The 20,972-nt window shown below is 41.3% G+C and overlaps 1 protein-coding gene and 1 long non-coding RNA gene across 3 annotated transcripts in view; one reads left to right on the plus strand and one right to left on the minus strand.

The window, feature by feature from the left end:
* The first annotated feature begins 931 nt into the window (after positions 1 to 931).
* The window catches only part of LOC131382339 (uncharacterized), a 51,316-nt gene continuing 31,275 nt past the window's right edge, over positions 932 to 20,972 (plus strand). For both annotated transcript variants that reach the window (XR_009211742.1, XR_009211741.1), the window contains exon 1: positions 932 to 1,943. This is a non-coding gene — a long non-coding RNA (uncharacterized LOC131382339). The remainder of the gene's footprint in view (positions 1,944 to 20,972) is intronic.
* LOC116462763 (myocardin-related transcription factor B) overlaps positions 3,378 to 20,972 on the minus strand; it is a 54,104-nt gene continuing 36,509 nt past the window's right edge. Inside the window, exons 7-8 of the mRNA XM_032145492.2 lie at positions 10,924 to 11,061; positions 3,378 to 4,686 (exon numbers count right to left, since the gene is read on the minus strand). Coding sequence (XP_032001383.1) covers positions 4,375 to 4,686; positions 10,924 to 11,061 — 450 coding nt within the window. The 3' untranslated portion in view covers positions 3,378 to 4,374. The remainder of the gene's footprint in view (positions 4,687 to 10,923; positions 11,062 to 20,972) is intronic.

Genomic DNA, 20,972 nt, shown 5'->3' on the forward strand with positions numbered 1-20,972 from the left:
GCCTTTGGGTAGACAAAGATTTCTTAAACAGGACATAAAAAGCACTAAGTAAAAGGGACATCTTTAAGACAGTGAAAAGTCAAGCCACACTGCAGGACAACAGATCTGTAATACATATTTCTGACAAAGACCTCATATCTAGAGTATATAAAGAGGTCTTTAAAATCAGTAAGAAAGAGACAGAAAACTCAGAGGAAAAGTGGGGGAAAAATCTCAGATGTATCACAAGAAAGCATATCCCAATGGTCAATAAATAAGTGAACAATGGTTCAACCTCATTAGGTACGTGGAAATTGCAAATCACAACAGAATAGCCCTGCATTTTCAGTGGAATTGATCTAATGAGTAAGACTGATACCAAGTACCTGGGACAACCAGAACAATCACACACTGCTGGCAGAGTTGTGAATTATGCAACTACTTTGGAAAACTGTACTAAAGAAAAACATCTTTTCTTTGAAACTTTTCTTTTGTAGTACTAAAGGAAAACATCTGCCTATCCTATGATCCCACAATTCCATTCCTATATAGACATCTAACAGAAAGACACATGTACGTATACCAAAAGACACAGACTATTTACTATGGGGTTATTCATAATAGCCCCAACTGGAAGCAACCCAACTATGCATCAAGAGTAAGCTGGATGGCTAAATTACATTATAGTCAGCCACGAAATATTAAACAACAACAACAAAAATGAACTGCTATCAGCACCAACAAAGATGCACCTAGGTGTACTGTTAAGATTGCATGTATATGAAGTTCAAAAACAGGCAAAACTGCACTTCGGGAGGCTGAGGCGGGCAGATCACGAGGTCAGGAGATTGAGACCATCCTGGCTAACATCGTGAAACCCCGTCTCTGCTTAAAAATACAAAAAATTAGCCAGGCGTGGTGGCAGGCGCCTGTAGTCCCAGCTACTCGGGAGGCTGAGGCAGGAGAATGGCGTGAACCCTGGAGGTGGTGTGAACCTGGGAGGCAGAGCTTGCAGTGAGCCGAGATTGCACCACTGCACTCCAGCCTGGGCGACAGAGCAAGACTCTGTCTCAAAAAAAAAAAATAAAACCCAAAAACAGGCAAAACTTATCTCTGGGGATAGAAGTCAGGATCATCATGGAAAAGGGAGACAAAAGGGGCTTTTAGGGTACTGATAATGTTCTTGGTTTGGGTATTGGATACAGGAGTGTATTTATTTTTGCATCAATTTTCACTTATAACTTATGGACTTTTTTGTATGTAAGTTATACTTCAATTTAAAAAGCTTATTTAAAAGAAGTTCGTGCATCATTTGTCAAATTCTACTACAGTTAGGTGCTTTGTACAATTTTCCTAAACTTTCAGTATTAAAACGAGATCCCCACCTAACATCTTCCAACTGTGATACTCTTGGTAACAGTGGTGTTTGCTTTCTGGATGGTTGCTACCGTACAGCCGATTCCATTGCAGCTTCAGGCTTTATTATCACACAAAGCCTTGGTGCTGAAGCCAAGAGACTTGGAATTCCACATTCTGAAACAGGGATTTGAGGTGACAGTGCCTATAGGGTGACGGCCATAGTTGGGTGAGCTTTCTCTGAAGAGTTCTGGGAAGGCTGTGGTTGAAGCCAGTGCTGGCTTTGTCAATAGCTAACTCTTGACATTCATTTTGGGGTCTTCTAAAACCTGGCTGAATTTTGCTGAAGTTAAATAATTGAAATCTTTGGGATGAAGTTTCTTATCATTGGATGAAATGGGAAATATTTTATGCATCATTATTATCCTTTATAAAAATTCAACTGTAAAATCTCAGTTATGAAAACATTTTCTTTAAATCAATGTTTCTCCACCTTATTTTCATTCATTATTGTCTCCTGAAAAAGCCTTTTAGACATTTTTCTGCAAATCTCTCTCCCCATGAAGTTTCAACACCACAGACATAATGCATGTGTTTATGGACCGCAGGTAAGTCTGTGCTTTATTACATAAGAGTAATTTCCCTGCTGAGCCACGTTTTGCTTCCTTGTGAGTGGTATTACCCCCTTGAGAATGAATGTAATTATTCTACTCATGCTGTCTTTTTTTTCCTGTTGAGATTCTATAATACTCTACCTATTAAAATGAACAGTTTGGTATTTAACTCAATCTTTAAAATAACAAAAACATATTAATCTATTTTTCTCCCAAATCAATAGAGGGGAGAAGAAAAAGGAGAGAGGTTGCTGACGATGATCAGCAGATGAGAGACCTGAGTTCAGAGGGATGCAGTGGCCTTCGGGGACCTCCAGTGACCTCCCATTGTGCAGACAAGCTGAGCTGGACTAAAGGCTAGTCCCTTTGGGCGCCTGCTCCTTTGTGGTGGCAAAAGGCTACATGATTCGGGTAAAATCCCACCACTATGGGCACCGTAGGACTTCTACATTCAGTTTCTTGTAATGGAATTTTGATAAACATAAACAATGCGTTAGGAAACAAGGTCTCCATTTTTAGGATCTGGAAATTGAACAGGACTTACATTCTTTTTGTGGTTAAATAACATACAAAAATAAGTGTTCTTTCTCCTTCTAGTATCCTGGGTCTTTTTGTATGATACTGTTCTTGGGTGAGCTTGGTTATTGTAGAGGTGCTGAATGTCTGAGGAGGAGAGGGGAATTGAAGCCTTAATGGAAAGAAAGAACTGGTAACAGTTCAGCAAGCCCACACCTCTGATGGATTCTTCCTATCTACAAAGCCAGTCGCACAGCCAAATTCTTTCATTACAGAAGACTGTTTCAAAGATATCAAAAAAAATCCTTTGGGATTTTCACCTTAACAGCGTCCTCATCTGGGAATGGGGTCAGTAACAGCAATTCCTCCTAGACTTGAGGCGAGGATGAGGATGATGCAGTTTTAAGCACAACGCGTTGTAAGTAGTAACTGTGAGCCATCATTACCATTATTATTATTATTATTATTATTATCGGTGCCCAATGCCAAAAGAGGATGGCGGAGGAGGACGCCTCCCGAGGGCCTGGACAAAGCTGCAAAGTAGCAGCAGCTTGTCTCTGATTCTCTTCCAATTCTCTTTGGTCTCCCCTGATTCCCTTCCAATGTCAATAGCTCACTCTGGGCCTGCCTGCTCTTAAAATAGTAACTGGATACAAAGTTCTTTCTCTCTTCATCTCCATGCCCTGATGTTTTAGATTTAAGTACTTCACAATCAGGTCTGAATTACTAATAGGTTTAATCTTCCTCAAGATATTTGAATCTTAAGAGGGAGAAGAGGGGCTACCTATGAGGGAATACTTAGGTGACATGTAGAAAACAGAAGTTTCTACAGATCATGTTATCATAAGTTGAATGACCTGATCATGGCTAATAATTTTTCATTATAATGAAATTTTCATTATAATGAGCTTTTGCATCTCTTTCTAGAGTCAAATGCAAATATTTCTTTTTCATGAAAAGTGAGGAAAATGAAGACAAGATCTTTGCATTCTTATCTCTGTTTCCCAGAAAAAGCATATTGGGAATGTATATCCAGAAATTTTCTTTATTACATAATTAAAATTAGCCATTGATGTCTTGCTGCGAATTCAGTTTCAGAAATTGTCAGAATTCACTCCCTTCTGTCCCCCACAGTTGGGTTCAAACTTTGAAAACACCTTCCTTCTCCACAGTTGTTGGTCACCAAGGCCTTTAACTGTCTTCTGAAACACTCACTCTGCTGCCAGAGCTCTTCATTGTCTCCAAACATCCCTTCAACACCAGCGTCCAGCTGTTTTTTCTTACATTTTGGCCTCATCGCGTCAGCAGCCCGCTCTGAAGCACTCCGTTGTCTCTCTGCTGTGTTGAGTAAGGTCTTCTGCCCAGCTTCAAGGCCCCTTAGACATTGGCTCTACTCGATTTTTGTCTTCCACTTTTTTCTTAAAAATTAATCAGATTCTTTGTTTAGGCAATTTTTCTCACCTTCCAAAGAAGAGGCACTACATACTCTATTCCTTCCTCTGTACTAGTGCTCACAGAATTCCCCTGTGCCTGGAAAGGCCGTTCCCGAGCCTTCTATATACAAAGATCCTGTCTTTTCCACCAGGCCTTCCTTTGACCACTCCAGCTTTCATGCCCATCTTTCTCTTCTTTTATCTGTTTGTGCCAGGTCTTATACTACTTAATGCTTTTCTCAGAGCATCTAGTATTATTTTGGTGTGCTAATAATAGGCAAATCTGGATGAATAATTGTGAAAAGGCACTTCTAACTTGTAAAAATTCAGCACCAATTTTGGAGGACAGAAACTGGACTGGAATGCAGGCCACTCTCACCATGTGGACTTCAGACACTGTATGATAAGCTTTGATAACAAAGAAATGAAAATCATCACGGAGCACAAATAAATGACAATATTCAACTTTTGGTAACTTATAGTTCCTCATAAAAAACCACAGAAAACCCCGCGTTGAGGATAGCATTGGCCCCGCCGTACTTGAATGGTGCAGGCAGGATGGTCTGGTAGTTGTAGTGCTGCTTCTGCTGACTCAGGATCTGCAGCTGCAGGAACAGCTGCTGCTGCTGGAGCAGGCGGGCATAGTTGGAGTCCATCTGCGGCTCGTTCTTCTCACCCTTCTGATCTGGTGGAATGTATTGGTGGTACTTTAACTTCTTTACCCGTGGTTTGGGATCTTTGCACTTTTTGCTACGGTGTTTGTCATTTGGATTCTTGGGATGGCTTTGCTATTTTTGAGAAAAAGAAAATAACATTTAAAGAGATGTCACCACATAAAATCTTTTGTACTGTGTGACTAAATGATTTGAAATTAAAAAGAAATGTACCTTAGATACGGGTACAGCCACTTTGGAAAGCAATATGCTAAATTCATTTCAAAAGCCATGAAAACGTTTGCATATTAACTTTGACCAAGAAATTTTCTCCTGCTGCACTGTTCCCTCAGGGTATGAGCAAGATGCTCAGCATGAGCTATTCAAACTCAACACACACTGACCTTAGGTTTCCCGTGTGAACACACCACCAAGTGCTTACATATACAATCTCCGAGTAAAAAACAGGCTGCAGGCTAAATATACAATGGGAAAACGTTAAGTATACTTCACGAAAACCATGTAATAGCTAAAAATTCTGTGGAGAATATGTAAAAATGAAAAAATGCTTCCAATAAGAAGAAAACAATATAAACTATCTCTAAGGAATATAATACAAAAACAAATACTGAATGATATGAACATGAATTTAAACATTTTTCAAAAATACATTTTTCCTTCGAAATTGGGATGCGAGACCATGTATCCCTCATTTTAAGATCAGGAATCAGATGATGTTTTCCTGAGGTCTTGTTGTCTTCTCAGTTTTTAAGTTATCAGATCACTTTATACTTTTCATTATTCAGATTCTAAGATAGCGTCATCTGAAAAAAAGCCATCCAAACAAACAAAAAAGAAAATATACGAAAGTATTCCTAAGCTTCTTTAGGGAACATACCCAACTTAATATAAAGACTTTGAGAAGTACTCAATTAAATGGAGCTATTGATAAGATCACATTATCTATATTCCTATCCAAAGAATTAGGACACTGCAACCAAAGAAGAATAAAACAAAACTCACTGCACTCTGCAGGTTAGGAATAGTCTCATTTCTAACGTTAGGCTATTCTAACATTCATAGAATGTGACTATTAACATTCTTTTTTATATCCTTCCTTTGGATATGTTTTAATATAATTGGGATGATACAATATATGCTTATTAGAAATGTGCCTTTCTCTCTCTTCACTTGATATGTCATGAATTCTTAAATCCCTTGTATAAAAGAATGATTCTGCAACAAGATTTTTATGGCCATTTTTACATAACAGTTTATGGACATAGCCAGTGGGGTGCTGGAGCCAGCTCTGACTCATGAGAAGCAAATGTGTGCTGCTTCTCCCAACTCTGCCTTCAGCAATATCACACTGGTAGCCTGAAACTGGCCACTGTGGGAATATTTACACCATGGGAATTGGCAAAGGCCATAATCTGCCCTCTGAGCCCAGCCAGTTATTAAACATTTACCGGCATACTACTGGACATAATATAATCCAATTAACTAGGAGCCTATTTTTAAACACTGGTAAATAAGAATTTATAAAAAGTAATTATGTATTGGAAATGACTGGTTGTTAATCTCATCTCATGCTTTCAGACTTGAGCATCAGGACCTGGCCTCCTTCTAGTTCTTTACTGACTCCTATGACACATCTGACACTCCCAATGCTCTTTACTTTCTTCGACATTACTTCAGTCACTGTTCTTGGTGATTTTAATATCCACATGTACAATCCTTCTAACATTCTGGTCTCTTAGTTCCTTGACTTCATTGCTTCCAGATATCTCATTTCCTCTCTCAGCCAGCCACTGTGTGATGATAGCCTAGATCTTGTAATTATTTGAACCTCCCTCGCTTCCCAGTATCCCAATCTCTGTTACCCACCATATATTTTGTCAATTCACTCCATCCAGGATGCCAACTACAACAATTATTTGATGCCACTGAGACCTACAATCCCTTTTTGTTACAACCTTTACATGTTCCTCACTTCCCTCCTTACCAAGCTATATCCCACGGTCCCCTCACTCGCACAGTCCCCTCTTTGTCATACACACCTGGCAAAACCCTTATCTAATTCTGTCTCCTTCTGTTTCTCGACAGTGGCTCCACTGATGTTTTGAGCTAAGTAATTGTGTTGTGGGAGCCCATCCCGTGTATTGTTGGATGTTCAACGGCATCCTTGGCCACTACTCATTAGATGCCCCTAGCAACCTCCACCCACCCACCTTGTCCCCCGCACTGTGACAACCAGAAACGTCTCCAGACATTGCCAAATGTCTGTGGTGGGAGACAAACTTACCCTTGCTGAGACCCAGTGGTCCACTTCATGCCTGTACTCATGTAACTGAAAGTGGCTACAGGAAAAACATAAAACCATGCTGACAAGTCTCACTTTAAACTCGTGACCACCAACTTCAAGGGCTCATCAGTGCTACGTGGCCATCCTGTTACATTTTTCTGGTCGTTTAATTTTCCTGCTCTTACAGAATACTGCCTATCTTTTCTTCTCTCTCCAAACCTGTAGTATTTCACCCCCATCCTCACTGTCAACTGATGACCTCACTGCCTAAACATGGAGAACATGTAAGTGATCAGCACAGAGCTGAGTGCCTGCCTGCACCGAGACTCTGCGCTTTCCTTCCTGCTGGTGTTGCTGTCTCAGGCTGGCCCTTCCCTCCTCAACTGGATTCTGTATTCCCTTGCCCACACCTGGCTGTGGTTCCCCACTCTTCTGGATCACTCCCACTGGATCATAAACAGCCTTCCTTGACCCTATAGTCTAATCAAGCTACAGACCCATTTCTGTGGGCTCTCAAGAAAAGCTTTATGTAATACCATCTCCAGCTCTGCCTTTCAGGCTCTCTTGTGCCCACTCCAACTAAGCTTTCAGAAACTGTTCTTGTCAAGGTCGCTGTGCTTCAACATTAAACCAAGGCCAGTTCCCAGCACTCATCTTAACTGAGGCACGGCAGCCTTTCATACAGTTGCTCTCTCCCTTCTTCTTGAAACATCGTGTCTGGCTTCAGGGCTGCCTTGTCTCACTCTTGCTGGCTGTTTTTGCTGAGTCTCCTTTGCTGGTTCTCCTCTCTAAAATGTTGGAGCTTCCCAAGAACTCACTTCTTGCACAGCTTTTTCACCTGTACTTAGACCCTAGGTAATTTAACTGGGTTTCATGGCTTTAAATGCCATTTATACACTGATGACCCACATTTCTATTCCCAACCTAGATCTCTCTCCTAAGGTCTGCACTCATCTATCCAGCTGCCTCTAGGACGTCACGCGGTGCCTGCACAGCACCTCACACTCCAGGTGTACTCCTTTCCGTTACAGGACGTGGCAACTCCAAGTTGCTAGTCGCTTAGACACACAACAGTAGATGGTTCACAACTCCTCATCTTCACACCACATATCCAACTTGTCCACAAATCCTGCCAGCTTAGCCTTCAAATGCAGCCAGAATCCAACCACTTCTGTTATCTCCCCAGCTGCCACTGTCTCCTGCTGTGCATTTTACCTGTCTCCGCTTCTACCTTTGCGCCCTACTGTTTCTAACACATCAGCTCAAAAATCTTACAGCAGCTTCTTCCCTTAGTGGTAATACAAAGCCTAACTTCTTACAAGGCTCTACAGACGCTGGTCTCTGGCCACACGCTGTCTGCCTCGGCCATTGCTGTTGGAGTCATACTGGCTGCCTTGATCAAATTTTCTTCCCATAGATACCTTCATGGCTCACAAGCTCACTTCTTTTAGATCTCTGTCCAAATGTCATCTGCGTATCCCCAGACCACCTCATTTAAAAGACACGTCTCTCCTTGTCTCCCCAGCACCCCAATCCTCACATTATTCATCACCACCCAGCACACTCTATATTTGGTTGTCTGTTTACCCTAAGGGTGGGGATTTGTGATCTTTTGTTCCTTGCTTTATCTATTCCTAGTACCCAGAACAGTGCCTGGCACATAGAAGGTGCTTGAATAAGTATCCGTTCAACAAATGAATGGTGAACGTGCATGCTAATTGGAAATCACTTTAATTATCAGGCACTTAAGATATATACCTCGATGTCAGAAAACACTTTCCCCCACTTATTCCTTCAATCCCACAATATTAATCAATTTACTATTTACCTTATTTTGTTATCAATAATTCATTTTATTTATTTGCTTTTGAGGCAGCGTCTTACTCTGTCACCCAGGCTGGAGTGCAGGCGCATGATCTCGGCTCACTGCAGCCTTAACCTCCTGGGCTCAAGTGATCCTCCCACCTCAGCCTCCCAGTAGCTGGGAGCATAGGTGTGTGCCACCATGCCCAACTAAATTTTTTGTACACTTTATAGAGATCGGATTTTGCCATGTTGCCCAGGCTGGTCTCAAACTCCTGAGCCCAAGCAATCTGCCTGCCTTGGCCTCCCAAAGTGCAGGGATTACAGGCGTGAGCCACTGCACCTGGCTATACATTTTATTTTTAGTCTTTTAAAACTGATCATAAGAATGAATGGGGTCTAGGATAATTTATACTCAAAATGGGGTTCGAGTATAATCGCTGTAGAGTGATAAAATAATTGTCCCAGCCACAGTCAGGAAGGCACCTGCAGAGGAGGGGCACAGAAACATAATAACTAGTGTTCCTCAGACGGAATCTGCTGTTACCTATCAGCCCCCACAAGTGAAGGATGGGAAAAGCTTTCCTTATAGAAACACTGAAAGAATTCTGGTCTGTTTCCTTTTTTTTTTTTTTGAGACGGAGTCTTGCTCTGTGGCCCAGGCTGGAGTGCAGTGGCGCAATCTCGGCTCACTGCAAGCTCCGCCTTCCGGGTTCACGCCATTCTCCTGCCTCAGCCTCTCCGAGTAGCTGGGACTACAGGCGCCCACCACCACGCCCGGCTAATTTTTTGTATTTTTAGTAGAGAAGGGGTTTCACCGTGGTCTCGATCTCCTGACCTCGTGATCCGCCCGCCTCGGCCTCCCAAAGTGCTGGGATTACAAGCGTGAGCCACCGCGCCTGGCTGGTCTGTTTCCTAATGTGTTTCTGTCCCCTCCTCTCTTGGCATAGTCCTAGAATTATCTAACCAACCCCTGAATTTCACATTCTTAAACAATGCTTCTTCCTCTAGAACTAAAGCCTTCCTTAAAGACATCAGTGAAGAGCAGACATTCAGAGAGAGGGAGAGGCAGAGAACCTGTTTTGAGGATCGGCAGGGGAGGAGGGCTGTGCATGCAGACCCTCTGTGCCGTCGGGGTTGCATGCGTGGGGATGTTGGGAGAGGAGGTATAAAACTGATTTCATGGGCAGGGTTGCCACTTGCGACCCTCTGGAATTTCCGACTCCAATGCTAAGCGACAGAAGATGGGGAAATAACACTGATGTATGTCCTGAAGCCACCAATACTCGGCCACGCTGACAAGGGCCTTCTCCTTCTCTCCAGGAAGGTCAAGGACAAGGACAGTCCGGGGACAGAGGGCTATGAGGAATATGCATTTTGTTCATCTGAAAGATGTTCCCTTGCCTCAGAGTTCTCCAACAGGTGGGGGAGGCAGGAGAGAGCTAGACTTGGATTCGGGAGGTTGGGACCCTTCCTGGCTTTGTCATTTCTTCTTCGGGCCTCAGTCTCCCCATCTGAAGGGTGGTGAGAAGTTAGCTAACTGTAATATCCTTTTTTAGTTTTAAAAGTTTGAGATCTACATTCACCTAAACTATTCCTCCTCACCCACCTTATCTAGAAGTTCTAAACACAATTCTAAAAAGTTTAAATCTGTTTTTCTCTTGTTTCATCTTAGTGGCCTCGGTGGCAGAACCGGGGCTTTCTGCATAGCCCCGGTAGTTTGTTTTGGTTTTTTTAAAGAGACAGGGTCTTGCTCTGTCACCCAAGCTAGAGTGCAATGGTGTGATCATAGCTCACTGCAGCCTCAGACTCCAGGGCTCAAGTGATCCTCTTGCCTCAGCCTCCTGAGTAGCTGAGACTACAGGCATGCACCACCACCTCTGGCTAACTTTTTGAATTTTTTGTAGAGATAGTGTCTTGTTATGTTGCTTGCTATGTTGCCCAGGCTGTTCTCAAACTACTGGCCTCAAGTCATCCTCCCACCTCAGCCTTCCAAAGCACTGGGATTACAGAGGTAAGCCACTGCATCTGGCCCCTCGTGTTTTAAGTAGACCAAAATTTGTGCCATTTTTCTATGACTATAGCACATTTTCAAACATGAAGACCGCAGTCTAGCAAGTCTTTGCATGGCTTAGTTTTTAAGACTTTGGGCTAAAAGGCAAGCTGAGCAACTTGGATAAATTTGCCTTTGTCTTCCATTCACAGGGCTATAGACAGAGTCACAAATAAAGCCACCAAACCCAGGGTGTATCCAAAGTACCCACCTTCACCAGTGCTGGGCCAGGCTTTGCTGAGGACACAGTGTTTGTGGGGAGGACAGGAGCTGCAGGCCGTGGGGGAGGCTGATCTGCAGTTGGAGGAGTTTTCAAGAATTCAGGAACTGTTGGGGACACTGAAGCAAACTAGTGGAAAAGGCAAAAAGGGACAAGTCTGTGAAATTAATGATCATAAAAACAGAAAAGTTAGAATTACAAGGGATGATCTGGTTTTTAAGTCCACTAGAAAAGAAGCAAAGGAAAAATATATGATTATGTCTGAGGCCAGATGGTGGAATAACATGCTTTACGCCTCAGTGGAGCCCATCATTTAGTCTTTAAGAGCAGTAAATAACTAAAGCCAAGTAAGGTTAGACTGACGATACTGGAGTATTTTGTCAAAAAGACGGTCAGAACCCACTCTTTATTGGCAGGGAAAGAAAAGTCAAAGACACTTGTATATATGATCAAAACAATACACGGTATTCTTTTTTTTTGAGAGGGAGTCTCACTCAGGCTGGAATGCAGTGGGATGATCTTGGCTCACTGCAATCCCTGCCTCCTGAGTTCAAGCAATTCTCCGGCTTGGGCCTCCCATGTATCTGGAACTATAGGCATGCACCACCACACTTGGCTAGTTTTTGTATTTTTAGTAGAGACGGGGGTTTCACCACGTTGGCCAGGCTGGTCTTGAACTCCTGACCTCAAGTGATGCACCCGCCTTGGCCTCCCAAAGTGCTGAGATTACACGCATGAGCCACTGTGCCCAGTCAATATATGGTATTCATAAAGTCCCTTTGCTATACAGGTCATGCTGACCCTAGCTGATCCAAACATGACCTTCAGGCTTCCCTGCATCACACTCGACCTACCCTCCGGTAGCATCCTTCCTGAATGCCCATGCCACCCATGTGTCCATAAATGTGCTTTACACCCTCTGTTCCTCTCTCCAAATCTGACTAGAACTCTCATTAATCATATTCCCCCATTTCTTGCAACAGAAGATTTGAAGAATATATTTCGGTAAGACTGATCTGTTTTACCGACAACATTATCTCTCCATACTTAAAACAAGAAGCTACTTTGTTAACCAGGCCAAAATTAACAATTGCTGAATCTCAGTTTGGGGTCACATATTATTAACAAAGGAAGCTACAGAAGGCTTTACTAGGTTTTATCAATTCTCACTAGCAATCTACTTTACATAGATTTTAAGTATTCGTTTATTGTAAAGAACAATTACTATTGTAATAAACTAGTCAAAATTTGCATATTGATTACTACTTGGACTTATACCACCCTTGTCTTAAGGAAAAATGTCCTCCTTTATCACTTCCCTGAACAACTCTTAAATTCATTACACCAACAATCAAAATCTTGTTAAAGTATCTGCATTTTAAAATAGCAAACTGTATTTTTCCTCCTTAAAATAAATGACCTGAAAACTTGGAGGGCTATTAGCAGCATGAAATATGGAGCTTGGCACATACTAGTTAACTCAAACAAATATTTGTTTAATTGATGAATGGGCATTCCTTCTGGCTTTACTCACACTAGGTCACGTTCTCAAGCCCAGCTGAGACCGTGTGTGTGCGAGTGTGCAATTAATCGTGCATGCCCCTGTCAGCTCTCTTGCTCCCTGAGGTTTCAGCTGCTGATTTCAGCTTTTCAGTTATTAGTAACTGTGAGTGGACAATATGAAAGACCTTACTTTGAAAGATGGCTGCATTCAATTTCATTTTTAAACAGAAATGAAGGGAAGGGGCTCATCTAAGAGAATGGACACCTGTGTTCCAGCAGACTTCTGCGTGCAAAGAGCCCTGAGACATCTGGCTCCTCAGTGAATCTCTGACCAACCAAGCCTCATACATAAAGTGGAAGATGTGAGCTGATCACTTCTTTACTGAATATGACTTTACGTGGTTGGTTTTCCTTTCACCTTGCATATTTTTTTGAAATGGGGATACTTACCTCTGGGTCAATGTTCACAGAGGGGAAAACATTCCTTGGCTATTATGTAACTGGTATGTGAAACAGACTAAAATGTTTGAATTCTGAACTCTATATAGATTTCCTTGCATATAAATCCTTACCTGGCAAGCTATTTTACCAGTCCAGCCCCCAGTGACTGAAGATAGTGTGATGAATCTCAGAGCAGTATTAATCATATGAAAAATAACCCAGGAGCATGGATGTAGTATCAAATGTAATATTTTGATGACTTGCCTAAATTTCTAGACTGTGCGTATCTTATTAGCTCTTTTGGTATTTCAGTGTGACTTTGCTACCCAGAAAACCAGACTCCAGCATAACACAAGAATAACCCAACTGAAATACAGTGATTGTTGACTCTACCTAATCTGAAGATAAATTTATCAAAACTTCTAATTTTGCCAGCCATTTTAATGTGCTTTAGAAAGGACCAAAACACAACAAAAGCCCCTCCGTTCCCCTACCAAACCCCACTTAGACCATATCAAGGGGTCAGGCTCCTAGTGGGTAAAGTTAGCAAAAGAATCTAAGTGTGAGTAATTTTGAAGTGATGTATTCCAAAAAGGATTAAAAGAGTATCCAGGCCTGGAGTTGGGGGCCATTACAGTAGCAAACGAATGCAGGAACAGAAAACCAAATACTGCATGTTCTCACAAGTGGGAGCTAAATGATGAGAACACATGGGCACATAGAGGTGAACAACACACACTGGGGCCTACTTGAGGGTGGAGGGTGGAAAGAGGGAGAGGAGCAGAAAAAATAACTATTGAGTATTAGGCTTAGTACCTGGGTGACAAAAGAATCTACATTAAATCCCTGTGACACACAATTTACGAATATAACAAACCTGCACATGTACCTGTGAACCTAAAATAAAAGTTAAAGTATTCAGGCCATAAGAGATACTTAAACTTATTTTGTTCCAGAGTAAATTCAGCAATATGTCAAAATCTTAAAAGACTACTTTTAATATTTAAAATATAAATAGGTTTAAATTGCCACCAAGACCTAAGTTCAACTTACGTTCTACAAACATTTAATTTCAAAATGATTGAATTGTTTCCCCAAAGAAAAAAAGCTGCAAACTTTGCTTTGTCTTATTGGATCCGACCACTGTTTCCATTACAGGTTACAGGTTACAGGTCTCACGAGGGCCAGATCTTTAATTTTCATCAGAAACCCATACAAGAAAATGTCAGAAAGATGGTTTTTAATGGACATTTATGCATCAAAAAATAAACTTAAACAGCACTGTTGATCATAAAGACTGACTTTTCTCCTACTAGAAATGGCTACAGGAAAGCTTTGCTACAACATAAAAAAAACAGAAGTCAGAGCAAACCTCTGAGCTGATTAAAGCTCTATCCTGTTTCAGATGTCTGCATTGTTCCTGCTGCAGAACACGGTGCACAGGCAAAGGGCCAGTCATTGCTTCCGGACTGTTCCTCTTTATTAGAATTTCTTTATGTGGTCTTGAGGGACAGAAACTAGATATTTAAAAACAAAGCTTTTTTGTATTATAGATTTTAAGTCAATAATGTTTTTAATTTAGGATGCAGCAGAATTCTTAAGATGGCAAAATGCAATGACTCTTTAAATATTGTTTTCATATTCTAATCCCCAAATAAAATGAAAAATGAACGAGTTGAATAAAACAAAAATCACGCATTGCATATTTAATAGATGAATATTTTACGTAAAACTCTAGCTTTGTTAAAATGTATCACCTAGCACTGACTATTTGTTCCTATAATATATAAGTTTAAGCATTTCACTTTTAGAGTAAGTAAGTGAATATTAAAAGTGAATTTCCTTGCACAGAATCTAGTGGACGTTCAGTGGGTACTTGATGACCTGACTGGTAGTGAGGATTTGCATGTATCCCTGCTTTAAAAGTGCATTTAAAAAATTATATTAAAATGTATATAACCCAAATTTTACTATTTAACTATTTTTAAGTATACAGCATTAATTACATTTATATTGTTCTGCAACCATCACTACCAGAACCTCCAGACTTGTTCATGTTCCCAAGCAATATGCTATACCCATTAAACAATGTCCCCCTGGTTCCACATTCCCCTCACCCCCAGGCAATCATCATTTTCTTTTCTGCTTCTATGATTTTTACTACTCTAAGAATCTTATATAAGTGGAATCATACAGTATTTGTCTTTTTGTGACTGGCTTATTTCATTGAACACAATGCTAGAGTTCCATCCATGACGGAATGCGGAATTTCCTTCCTTTTTAAAGGCTGAATACTATTCCAACATACAAATATAGCACATTTTGTTTATCCATTCATCTGGCAGTGGACATTTGGGTTGCTTTCACATTTTGACTATTGTGAATAATGCTGCTATGAACAGGGATATACAAATATCTGATCTAACTTCTGTTTTCTATTCTTTTTTTTTTTTTTTTGAGACGGAGTCTAGCGCTGTTGCCCAGGCTGGAGTGTAGTGGTACAATCTTGGCTCACTGCAACCTCCACCTCCCAGGTTCTAAGCGATTCTCCTGCCTCAGCCTCCTGAGTAGCTGGGATTACAGGCATGCACCACCACGCCCAGCTAATTTTTCTATTTTTAGTAGAGACGGGGTTTCACCATGTTGGCCAGGATGGTCTCGATCTCCTGACCTTGTGATCCACCCAACTTGGCCTCCCAAAGTGCTGGGATCACAAGTGTGAGCCATTGCGCCCAGCCCTGTTTTCTTTTGAGCATATACCCAGAAGTGGAATTGCTGGTTCATTTGGCAATTCTATTTTAATTTTTTGAGGACTGAACATTGTCCACAGTGGCTATACCATTTCACCTTCCCACCAACAGTATACAAGAGTTCCAATTTATCCACATCCTTCCAAACTTATTTTCTGTTCTTTTGATAGTAACCATTGTAATGGGCATGAGGTGGTATCTTGTGGTTTTGATTAGCATTTCCTTAATGATTAGTGATATCCAGTATCTTTTTAGATGCTTATTGGCCATTTGCATATCCTCTTAAGAAGGATGTCTATTCAAGTTCTTTGCCTGTTTTTTTTTTTTTTTTATTTTATTTAAAGATAGACTGCAACAAAAACCACATTCAAACCTTTGCCCATTTTTGAACAGTTTTTTGTTGTTGAGTTGTGGGAGTTCTTTATGTACATTAGATATTAGTCCTGTCTTAGTCTGTTTTGGATTGCTTTTAAAAAATATTTGGCCGGGTGTGGTGGCTCACGCCTGTAATCCCAGCACTTTGGGAGGCCGAGGCAGGTGGATCACGAGGTCAGGAGTTCAAGACCAACCTGCCCAACATGGTGAAACCCTGTCTCTACTAAAAATACAAAAATTAGCTGGGCGTGGTGTTGCATGCCTGTAATCCTAGCTACTCAGGAAGCTGAGGCAGGAGAATCCCTTGAACCTGGGAGGTGGAGGTTGTAGTGAGCCATGACTGTGCCACTGCACTCCAGCCTGGGCAACAGGGCAAGACTCCATCTCAAAAAAAAAAAAAACAAACAAAAAAAAACAACAAAAAAAAAAATTGAGGCTGGGTAATTTATAAAAGAAGAGGTTTATTTGGCTCATGATTCTGTAGATCGATGGCACCAGCATGTGCATCTGGCAAGGCCTCAGGCTGCTTCCACTCATGGTGGGAGGGGAAATGGAGCCAGTGTACAGAGATTACAGGGCAACAGAGGAGGCAAGAGACAGCGGGGAGGGGCCAGGCTTTTCTTTCTTTTTTTTTTTTTAACAACAAGCTCTCATGGGAACTAATGCAGTGAGAATTCACTTATTTCTAAGGGAGGCTGTTAATCTGTTCAGGAGGGATCTGCCCCCATGACCCAAATGCATCCCATTAGGCCCTACCTCTAACAATGGGGATCAAATTTTGACATGAGGTTTGGAGGAGACAAACATCCAAACCATAGCAAATCTTTATAAGATATATGATTTGCAAATATTTTCTTCCATTTTTTGGATTGCTTTTTTACTCTGTTGATGTCCTTTGATGCACTGAAGTTTTTTTCTTGTTTCTTTTTTTTTAAGAGACAGGTTCTCGCTCTGTCACCCAGGCTGGAGTGCAGTAGTGCTTTCATCAGTGTAACCTCACACCTGGGCTCAAGTCATCCTCTCATCTCAGCTTCTGGAGTAGCTAGGACTATAGGTGCACACCACCATGCCCAGCTAATTTTTTTAATTTTTATTTTTTGTAGAGATGAGCTCTCACTATGTTGCCCAGGTTGGTCTTCAACTCCTGGCCTCAAGGGATCCTCCTGCTTTGACCTTCCAAACAGCTGGGATTACAGGGGTGAGTCACTATGCCTGGCCAAAAACGTTTTGAGGAAAGATTTCTTTCCTCAAATTATTTTTTCTTTTGCTGCCTTGGTGTCATATCTAAGAAACCAATCCAGTGTAATGAAGCTTTCCCCTACATTTTCTTTTAAGAGTTTTATAGTGTTAGTTATTATATTTAGATCTTTGTCTATGGAGTTAATTTTTGCCTATGATGCTAAAGCTCCAGCTTCATTCTTTTTTGCATGTGGATATCCAGTTTTCCCAGTACCATTTGTTGATGAGACTATCCTTTCCCCACTGGATGGTCTTGGCACCTTTGTTGAAGATCATTTGATCCCATATGTAATGGCTTATTTCTGGGCTCACTGTTCTATTTATCTTATGCCAATACCACTGTTTTAATTACTGTGTCTTTGTAGTAAGTTTTGAAATTAGGAAGCATGAGACCTCTAACTTTTTTAAAATTCAAGACTGTTTTGGTTTTTCAGGATTCCGTAAGATTTTTCTATTTCTGCAAAAATCAACATTAGGATTTTGATAGGAACTGTACTGAATCTGTAGATTGTTTGGGGTAGCACCGACATATTAACAATATTAAGTCTTCCATGAACACAGGATGTCTGTGTTTGACGCTCTGTAGTGCCTTGTTTTGATTCCATTCCCCTCTCCTTTTGCCTGTCGCACGGCCAAGAGTGTCTGATGCCATCTTGAAACAAGACTACCATGATGACTGGTGGTTGGCCCCTCCACAGCAAGGTGTTCTGCAGTAAGGTCTTTACACAATGCCTATGGCATAGATAACCCCTCATAAAGATGCTATTAAACTTCCCCAGTGGTCACATCCTGACAAGAAAGTCTGGAGATGTGACCAGCTGCACATGTTTTATCCTAAAAGCTTGCTATATAAAGAATATATTTGGGAGGCTGAGGTGGGCAGACTCTCTGAGCTCAGGAGTTTGAGACCAGCCTGGTCAATATGGCGAAACCCTGTCTCTACAAAATTAGCCGGGCATGCATGAATGAATGAATGAATGAATGAATACTTTCTGGATGGCAGGTGTGGACAGCCACCCAAGACATTGCTTCTGTTTTTAAGTTCCTACAAAATATTTCTCTCTGAGAAACTGGGTTTGTCAGCCTCTTTGGCCTCTGAGCTTCCTCAGCTTTTGGGGGTAGGTTTGCATATGCCTGTTCACAGATTCTACAGACTTTTTGTTTGTTCCCATAGGAATTACAAATAACATCTTAGAATTACGACATTCTATCTTACACTGATAACAACTTCAGTCACATAAAAAAATGCTACCTCTTTACAGCTTCACCCCCTCTATGTTATTGACGTCATTCACAAACTACGTTGTTATATACTGTGTAGCCATTAACATAGATTTGTAATTTTTAATGAATGTGTATTTTAAATCCTGTAGGAAAAAAAGTAGAGTTACAAACCAAAATTATAATACTGTTTTTATATTTGTCCATGTATTATCATTTTCTTCTTCTTTTTTTTTTTTTGACGAGAATTCTGCTCTTGTTGCCCAGGCTGGAGTGCAATGGCGTGATCTTGGCTCACCACAACCTCCGCCTCCTGGATTCAAGCAATGCTCCTACCTTAGCCTCCCAAGTAGCTGGGATTATAGGCACGCGCCACCACGTCTGGCTAATTTTGTATTTTTAGTAGAGACAGGGTTTCTCCATGTTGGTCAGGCTGGTCTTGAACTGCCGACCTCAGGTGATCTGCTCGCTTTGGCCTCCCAAAGTGTGCTGGGATTACAGTTGTAAGCCACTGTGCCCAGCCAATTTTATATTTTCATATGGCTTTGAGTTACTCTCTGGCATCCTTTCACTTCAGATTGAAGGATTCTTTTTAGCATTTCTTGTAGGGCGATTCTAGTGGTAATAAACACCCTCTGCTTTTGTTTGTCTGGGAATGTTTTAATTTCTCCTTTATTTTTGAAAACAATTTTGCTGGATATACAATTTTCAGGTGACTAGTTTCTTCTTTCATCATTTTAAACCTATCATCCCACTGCCTTCTGGTCTGCGAGGTTTCTACTGAGAAATCCACCTATAATCTTATTGAGGATTCCTTGTAGGTGACCAGTCACTTTTCTCTTGCTGCTTTTAAGATTCTGTCTGTCTTATTTGACTTTAGACAGTTGATTATAATGTGTGTTGCTGCGGGTGTCTTTGGAGTTTATTGAATTTCTTGTACAGGCATTGTGGTCAACAATGGGCTGCACATAAGATTATAATGGAGCTGCTCTATACAGGTGTAGTATTTTTAAAAACCATTTACAGTGTAAATGTAGTAAAAAACCATTTACACTGTAAAGGTACACTGTAGTAGGTGTAGTAGGCCGTATCATCTAGGTTTATGTAAGTATACTCTATGATGTTTCACAACAACAAAACTGTCAAACAATGCTGATATAATTTGGCTCATGACCAAATCTCATGTCAAATTGTAATCCCCATGTGTTGAAGAGGGGCCTGGTGGGAATCATGGGGGCAGACTTCCCCCTTTCTGTTCTCATGATAGTGAATGAGTTCTCATGAGATCTGGTTGTTTGAAAGTGTGTAGCACTTCCCCCTGTGCTCGCTCGCTCTCTCCTGCCGTCATGTGAAGACATGCTTGCTTCCCCTTCACCCTTCCACTGTGACTGTAAGTTTCCTGAGGCCTCCCCAGCCATGCCTCCTGTACAGCCCGTGGAACTCTGAGTCAATTAAACCTCTTTTCTTCATAAATTGCCTAGTCTCAGGTAGTTCTTTACAGCAGTGTGAGAACTGACTACAACAAATGCTTTGCTCAGAATGTATCCTTGTTGTTAAGCAAACCATGACTGTATTTGTATATCCATGTCTTTCCTCCTATTTGTGAAGTTTTGGGCCATTATTTCTTTAATTAATTTATTTGCCCCTTTCTCTCTTTCCTCCTTTTGGAACTCTCATAGTGAATACATTGATCTGCTTGATGGTGTCCTATAAGTCTCTTCATCTCTGTTCACTTTTCTTTTTTTTTTTTTTTTTTTTTGAGACGGAGTCTCGCTCTGTCGCCCAGACTGGAGTGCAGTGGCGCAGTCTCGGCTCACTGCAAGCTCCACCTCCCGGGTTCATGCCATTCTCCTGCCTCAGCCTCTCCGAGTAGCTGGGACTACAGGCGCCCGCCACCACGCCCGGCTAATTTTTTGTATTTTTAGTAGAGACGGGGTTTCACCGTGGTCTCGATCTCCTGACCTCGTGATCCGCCCGCCTCGGCCTCCCAAAGTGCTGGGATTACAAGCGTGAGCCACCGCGCCCGGCCCTCTGTTCACTTTTCTTCATTCATTTTCCTTTTGTCTTCAGACTCAATTTCAAATCGCCTGTCTTCCCATTTGCAGATTCTTTCTTCTGCTTGTTTGAGTCTGCTGTTCAAGCCCTCTAGTGAATTTTTCAATTCCGTTATATCTTCAATTACATAATTTGTTGGGGTTTAAAAAATAATGTCTACCACATTCTCAGTTTGTTCATATATAGTTTTCCTAATTTCCTTTAGTTTGTTGTCCATGTTTTCTTTTAGTTTTTGAGTATATTTAAGATAATTACTTTAAAGTCTTTGTTCAGTAGGGCAGATATCTGTGTTTCTTCTAAGATAGTTCCTGGAGATTTATTTTGTTCCCTGAATGGTCATATTTTTCTTTTTCTTTTTTGTAGGGGGGTGTGTAGGGTCTCGCTCTGTTATCCAGGCTAGAGTATAGTGGTATGATCTTGGGTCACTGCAACCTCTGCTCCCTTGGCTCAGGTGAT

This window comes from Hylobates moloch, unplaced genomic scaffold (assembly GCF_009828535.3).
Source record: "Hylobates moloch isolate HMO894 unplaced genomic scaffold, HMol_V3 SCAFFOLD_23, whole genome shotgun sequence".
Classification (NCBI taxonomy): Eukaryota; Metazoa; Chordata; class Mammalia; order Primates; family Hylobatidae; genus Hylobates; species Hylobates moloch.